Source organism: Neovison vison, chromosome 12 (assembly GCF_020171115.1).
Source record: "Neovison vison isolate M4711 chromosome 12, ASM_NN_V1, whole genome shotgun sequence".
In the NCBI taxonomy this organism is placed as follows: Eukaryota; Metazoa; Chordata; class Mammalia; order Carnivora; family Mustelidae; genus Neogale; species Neogale vison.
In genome coordinates, this window is record NC_058102.1 from 95,442,333 (window position 1) to 95,450,004 (window position 7,672).

The following is a 7,672-nucleotide window of genomic DNA, read 5'->3' on the forward strand; positions in this document are numbered from 1 at the left end:
CAAACCACAGCTTACGTGCCATTTTAGGAGTAAGTTTTCAGATGCCTTAGCAGCCTGTCTTTACATAGTAGATGCCTATTCAGTTGTAGTAATGGAAACGTGGAATTCCCATGTCCCGTATCCAGGAATATTGCACATAGCAAGCATCTGACATTGTACTCTGCTCCAGACTGAGCCTCATAACTGCTTGTTTTCGTGGGCTTTGTCTTTTTGCACCTTGTTTTCATTTGAAGACATCACCACCCCCACAACAAAGCCAAAAAGAGACGATCATTGTTCACTCATGTAAGATTAGACAAAATGGTTTTAAATTGCATCTGGGAGGGGATTTGGACACTCCCAAAGAAGAAAGTTCATGATGGAAAAATCATTTTAAAACAGAATAGGTTCTCCCTGATCTCACTGGCTTAGTTTAGGATAGAAATAGACTAATTTGGGGGATGATTCTCAAATTTAGCATTCATCAGAAACACGAGAGTTCATTAAAACACTTGCTGGGTCTCACCCCCGGAGATTTCGATTCAGCAAGTTTCTAGGTGATTCTAACAAGTTACCAGGTAATGCAGATGCTTCTAGTCTCAGAACATACTTTGAGAACCTATGGACTGATTCTTGGATGGCTTCTGGAATCCCCTGCTCACAATACCACTCGTTGCTTCAGAAACACGTCTCACTGCGTGAATACCTAAGAACCTTGGCTTGGGTCCACAGCTCCGTATCTTCACACAGGTGTACTGATACGCTTTCTTTCCAAAAAGACTTTGCTTTGGGGACAGCTGGTAGGGTGTGCGAGGTCTTCAATGAAAGCCGCCTCCAGAATGCCCTTCATGGACTGTTTGGCTTTCTTCCTGAAATCTTTTCCCAGGAGGGCATAGAGGAAGGGATTAAAGCAACTATTGGCAGATGCTAGAGCAACGGACACGTAGTCCCAAGACAGCAGAGCTTTTCCTAAGGGAGTTTCTGAGTCAAAAAACAATGATAGGACTCCAATAATGTGGTATGGAGCCCAGCAGACACAGAAGACAACCACCACAGCCATGGCCACTCGCAAGGTTTTGGTCCGAGACTTGGTGGAGCGGCTGCGTCGCATTCGGAAGATAATGAGGCCATAACAGGTCATCATGACCATAAAGGGCAGAAGGAAACCCATCACTAGTCTAGTGATGGTTATTGCCATCAGGGCTGTTAGTACTTGATTGTTGTATGAAAATTGGCCTACATCATAATCCTGGAGATTTTGGAATAGCTCATGTGCATATAAGGAGTTGCTAGAAGTACCAGAGTAAAGGTCTAAATTGGTAGAGAGAAAACTCTCAGAGTTATCTGGTGGGTTAGTTCTGTGATCTTCAATAGGAAACCCACTGGGGCTTATAGATGAGACCTTACTAGCAAGAAAATTATAATATGGATATTGACTAGACAATTTAGCTGAATCCACAGGGGGTGACTCTCCAGAAGTTCTTTGAAATGTTTGAGAATAGAGGATAGTGGTGGCTGTCCAAGGAAGATCATTTGCTTGTAAAGAGAAAGACTCTAATCCCTCATCCATTTCTCCAGGCAGGTGCACAGTGGAGTTGTCAAGAGACTTATTTTCCAGTAGATCACTGGTGAAGTTTGAATAACCAAAGGAGCTGTAGGGACTAAAACTGTAGCCACACACGTAATGGTCATCTACAGCGAATGTTTTCCGGTACACGAACACGGGCATACACATTACAAAAGCCACCACCCATATACATCCGCAGATAGCGAAGGCTGTCCCCACCTTGCGGTGATTCTGGCACCAGATTGGCCTGAGGACCAAAAGGCAACGATCCAGGCTAATGGCAGTCAGCAGGAAGACACTGGCAAACATGTTGAGGATGATGATGGAGGGGATGAGCTTGCACATGAACCAGCCATAGGGCCAGTGTCCTTGCAGCGCCAAGTGAGCCAGGGAGAAGGGCAATGAGAGGCAGCAGAGGAAGTCGGCCAGTGTGAGATGGAGAAACCAAATGGTGTTCACTGTCCGCTGCATCTTTAGGCCAGCCACCCACAGCACTAGCCCATTGCCTGGCAACCCCAGCAAGAAAGTGAGGCTGAGAATGCCCATGGAGAGAATGACTTGGGGTTCGTACCAGGGCTGTGAGGGTAGGTCAGTTGAACTGTTATCAGCAGAGGAAGGCTCCATTGCTGAACTTCTCTAAAAATATAAGCAATAATATTAAAAACTATCTTTTTCTTAAAAAGCATATCCTTAGAATTACCACCCTCCCACATAACACTGTAGACTACAGAGGCTCCTGTTTTAGTCTGTATTCCTTAACTTCACCCTGGACCACACGAAAACATTCTATGATCATTAAAATCTACCATATCAATTTAAATGTGTACTGAAATCATAATTTCATTAGAAGTCCCTGTCAATGTACATTTCTCCTCTTTCTTGCAATTCCAATATCACATTCTGCAGTCGTTCCTTTCCTTACCCAGTGTTCCCTACTAAAAACAAGCAGGGCTCCTGGGTGGCTCAGTCGGTTAAGTGTCTTCCCTCGACTCAGGTCATGATCCCTGGGCCCTGGGATCAAGCCCCACATTGTGCTTTTCCCTCTGCCTGCCACTCCCCCCTGCTTGTGCTTGCTCTCTCTCTCTCTCTCTCTTTGTGTGTCACATAAATAAATAATCTTAGAAAACAAAACAAGTCAAAATAAAAAAAAAAAAGCAAGCGAAATGGATGAACAATAACTTTAGACCAGAGGTTCCCAGCTTTCGATCCACAAGAGGGCTTTATGGAGCTCCATCACCACCTCGAACAGTGTGTAAGATTTTAAGGTTGCATATTCCCATTTCTATGAGGGCAGAAAGGCCATCCAATCCCTCCACCAGATTTTCAATGACTCACTACCACAAAAAAAGGTAATGTAGACTCAGTTGTATCTTTACTTTTTAATAAAAAGATAAAAAATATTATTTATTTATTTGAAAGAGAGAGCGAGAGAGAACGAGAGAGAGAGCATGAGCAAGGAGAAGAGGGAGAAGCAGGTTCCCCGCCGAGCGGGGAGCCGATGTGGGGCTCAATCCCAGGACTCTCTCATGACCTGAGCTGAAGGCAGCTGCTTCACCGACTGAGCCACCCAGGTGCCGCCCCCAGTTACATCTTTAGATATAACCTCATCTTTTCCTTTTGCTTTCAAATTTCTCACGAGTTGTTTACCCTTTCAGCATCGATTCCCTCAATACCCATCATTTCTTTCTTGTTTTTTAAAAATGTTATTCATGAATATATATACACATATATTTGCATATATACATATATGTATATGTATAACCATATTTTTCTTAATTAAAATTTAACAAAACTTGATTAGTCTGTGCATATTTAAAAATCCTTAATTATGGGAAAATACACATAACACAAAATTTACCATTCTAACCATTTTTTTAAGTATAAAGTTCAGCAGTATTGGGCGCCTGGGTGGCTCAGTGGGTTAAGCCGCTGCCTTTGGCTCAGGTTATGATCTCAGGGTCCTGGGATCGAGTCCCGCATGGGGCTCTCTGCTCAGCAGGGAGCCTGCTTCCCCCTCTCTCTCTCTGCCTGCCTCTCCATCTACTTGTGATTTCTCTCTGTCAAATAAATAAATAAAATCTTTAAAAAAAAAGTTCAGCAGTATCAAGTATATTCACGTTATTGTACAATTAACCTCCACGGTTTTTTCACCTTGTAAAACTGAAACTCTAATTCTATTAGACAATGGTTCCCCACTTCCCTCTTCCCCCAGCTGCTGGCAAACCACCGGGCTACTTTCTGTTACTATTTGCATTTGACTACTCTAGACATCTCATATAAATGGAATTGTACAGCATTTGTCTTCTGGTGTCTGGTTTATTTCCCTTGGCATAATGTTCTCAAGGCTCATCCATGTTGTAGCATATGTCAGAATTTCTTTCTTTTTAAGGCTAAATAATATTCCATCGTATGTAAACCCCACATTCTGCTTACCCACTCATCTCTTGATGGACATCTGAATTGCTTTCATCTTTTAGCTCTTGTGAACAGTGCTGCTATGAACTGGCATGCATACTGTTGTATAAACTGATTTCCTTTTTTCAGCTAGTCTCCACATTATGCAGTAATATTTTACCTTAAGGAATACTCAGTCTTTGCCTAGTTTTTTCTAGACGTAGTTTTTTTCTCACCGTCCGGAAACATCTTCTGTAGCTGATTGATCCACAGTTATAGCCAATCTAGGATCACACTTTGCATCCAAATGTTATGTTTAAGTCTCTCTCTCTCTCTCTCCTTTTTTAACATAGTTTGTCAGGGATGCTAGCTTGTCTCAGGGTCTGTTGTTCTCACCACTCACTTTTTAACCTTTGTAATTTGTAATCTTTTAACACTTTGTAATTTGTCTTCTGACCCATCACTGGGCTAAAGTTACCTCTAAAATTATTTCTAGATAACAAATCCAAACATCGTTTTCTCTGTCTTTATCCACAACTCCATTCTCTTGGCCTCTTGACATTACCGTTCCCTAATTCCAAAGACTCCCATAAATATACCCTACTTTATAGCTTTTTTGAACAACTCACTATTTTGGCTAATGCTGTTTACTTCTGTCGGGAATTATGTCCTTCACCTTCACCTCCTTTGTCCTGCATCCTTAATCTCTACCTGTTGAAATTCTAGCCATTCCTCAAAATAAGCTCAAATGTTATTCTTCTTCAAAACCTCCTCTTAAAGTCTCAATAAGAAATTAGTTCTTCGGGGCACCTGGGTGGCTCAGTGGGTTAAAGCCTCTGCCTTCGGCTCGGGTCATGATCCCGGGGTCCTGGGATCGAGCCCCACATCGGGCTCTCTGCTAGGCAGGGAGCCTGCTTCCCTTCCTCTCTCTCTGCCTCTCTCTCTGCCTACTTGTGATCTCTCTCTCTCTCTCCCTCTGTCAAATAAATAGATAAAATCTTAAAAAAAAAAAAGAAATTAGTTCTTCAACCTCTTAAATTTGTGTGTGTGTGTATGTGTTGAATCTCCATTTCATATTCTCTGTGCAGTGAAGCATTTTGCCTTGTATTATTAAAATTATTATTTTAAAAAGGTTTTATTTATTTATTTGACAGAGAGAGACACAGCGAGAGAGGGAACACAAGCGGGCGAGTGGGAGAGGGAGAAGCAGACTTTCCACTGAGCAGGGAGCCCGATGCGGGGCTTGATCCCAGGACTCTGGAATCATGACCTGACCCGAAGGCAGACGCTTAGCGACTGAGCCACCCAGGCGCTCCTTAATATAATTATTGTCATGGCTGTCTTATCTATTATTCTGGCCTTAAATTTCAGAGTGGTAAAAATGAGTCTTCTACCTAAGTGCTTGTTCTATCAAAGTTAGCACAATGGATTCCATGACATAAAGATCAAAGATGACTTCAGTGCATGGATGTTCATGTTTGGGGTTTACTTTATTTTCTTTTTCAACTAAATTTAAAATTTTTATTATCGTCCACTTAATCCATTAAGTATGCTGTCTCTTCTAACTTCCCTTTTGGTTTCCAGTTTCCAGTTCTTACTGGCTATAATAGCATTTTATGTTTCCTTTCATAGAGTCCCAAAATATTTTCATGACTTGGAATTCTGCTGAGCTAACCAAATGCTGTCATAGGGTCTTACATGATTAGCAGAAGTTAAAATAATCGAGACAACAAAATAATAGAAAAGAAGTGATTCTCATTCTCCCTTTCTGTAGCCTTATGCACTCAAATACTCAAGTCTTATCAAGACCCCTTCTTTCCTTGCTGGGCACAGAAGCTACCCTGGTCCACTGTCCTGCTCCAGTATATATAGTCATGCCAACATCTGTGAAGTATTGAGAGAAGGATAGAATCAGAAAAGCTAGGACTGAAAAGAAACATAGCAATTATTTTTCCTTGTCTCTAGTTTTATTTTGCGGTTTTTGACACAGAAACTCAGCAAATTAGGGGACTGTCACATATTCACAATGAGGAGGGTTGTAAGATCTTAAGTCCAATAGTCTTTCTACTACAAAGAACCACAGAACTAAAAAGGCTTCAGTATTGTTATTATTAACAATAACATGGGAAAGTTACCGAGAGCTGCACAAACTGAAGTAATAAAGACTGAAGAGAAAGTCATCTGGGTGGGTCATTCTGTTAAGCAACTGACTCTTGATTTTGGCTCAGATCATGATCTTAGGGTCATGGGATCGAGCCCCGCATTGGGCAGGGTCTGCTGGAGATTCTCTCCCTGTGCCCCTGCCCATTCCCCCTCTGTTCTCTCTTCCTGCTAAAATAAATAAATAAATAAATAAATAAATCTTTCAAAAAAAGATTAAAAAGAGCAAGATTCCATATAAATAGAGCCATAGGTATGAACTATATTTTAAATATCACATATGCCTTGAAAGTATGTATAAATCAGTCTTAAAAATCTTTCAGAATGAACAAGATCACTTTTTACATTTCTCCAAGTGTTTGGCTGAAAGATACCTCTACATTTGCGACTGGTAGAACCCTTTCTTTCTCTTTCCTTCTTTCTTTCTTTTTTAGTTTTCAATACTACATTGGCCAAAAGTAGTTAAAAGGATAAAGACATTCCTGAAACTAAAATTCAGTTGTAACAGGACAAGAAAGTAGATTCCAGAATCAAATACTAATGATAGGGAGACAGAGTTGGTAACAATAAAGAACAAGTAGGGGCGCCTGGGTGGCTCAGTGGGTTAAGCCTTTGCTTTTGGTTCAGGTCATGATCTCAGGGTCCTGGGATCAAGCCCCGCATCAGGCTCTCTGCTCAGCAGGGAGCCTGCTTCCCCCCAACCCCCGCCTGCCTCTCTGCCAACTTGTGATCTCTGTCTGTCAAATAAATAAATAAAATCTTAAAATAAAGAATAAGCAAAAGAATAATAAAAAAAGAAGAAATAGGAGTGAGAAAAAAATATATATAAAAAGGCAACTGACTTGAAGAATTAGCTATTGTGAAAAGCTGGACTCAAAATTCAGAAAGAGACACACAGCCGATTTAAGAGGGAAAATGGCATAAAATTCACTATTTGTTCTAGAATGAAAATAATTTAGAACATGGGATATTTAGTAAAAGAAAGGTGGATATGGAGATAAAACAAAAGAAAGAAAAGTTGGGGAAGGAATGGGGGGAAGAGGAGTTAATGACCCTCAAATCATTATCAGTAATAAGCAGAAGCAGCACAAGTTGTCCAGTGAATGTAGGTTTTCTTACCAAAACCCTGAGACAGTAGCTGATGGCCTCAGCACAGGTCTGGAGGTCCCCCCAAATCCGGTGTGGGTCTCACACTTACCCACAATCAAGCTGTGAAGAATGTTTAGGAAATTTGCTGAGCACTTCCTCTTCCCTCTCTTCGCTTCTGGTGATAGAGGAAACTCCACACTTTTGACTACTATCTGACTTCACAGGATGAGTTTTGAAGTGAGTCACTCCTCAATGTTTCAGATAAGAAAAGTAAAAAAAAAGCAGAAGTGGGAAGGCATAATTGTTTTCTGCAGAACACAGAATATGGCTAAAGAGAGAGTATTTCAGTACATAAGCTTCTTACTTGGTAGGTTTTTGTTTGTGTTTTAGAAACACATACACATGACCCTATGCTATGTGAGGGTGGGGTTGCTGAGTGGCTGGAAGGCGTGACCGGCATAATCCTGATATAAGAACCTCAAA

The 7,672-nt window shown here is 41.2% G+C and overlaps 1 protein-coding gene across 1 annotated transcript; it reads right to left on the reverse strand.

Annotated features, from left to right (window-relative positions):
- Positions 1 to 667: 667 nt before the first annotated feature.
- C3AR1 (complement C3a receptor 1) lies at positions 668 to 7,350 on the reverse strand. Its single transcript, XM_044227078.1, has 2 exons — positions 7,299 to 7,350; positions 668 to 2,182 (listed from the first exon to the last, which is right to left on the reverse strand). Exon 2 carries the CDS (start codon positions 2,168 to 2,170, stop codon positions 722 to 724), a length of 1,449 nt encoding a protein of 482 aa, XP_044083013.1. The 5' UTR covers positions 2,171 to 2,182; positions 7,299 to 7,350; the 3' UTR covers positions 668 to 721.
- Positions 7,351 to 7,672: the final 322 nt, after the last annotated feature.

Coding starts and splice junctions, on each gene's coding strand:
- C3AR1 (XM_044227078.1), bottom strand. CDS start 2,170: ATGGAGCCTTCCTCTGCTGATAACAGTTCAACTGACCTACCCTCACAG.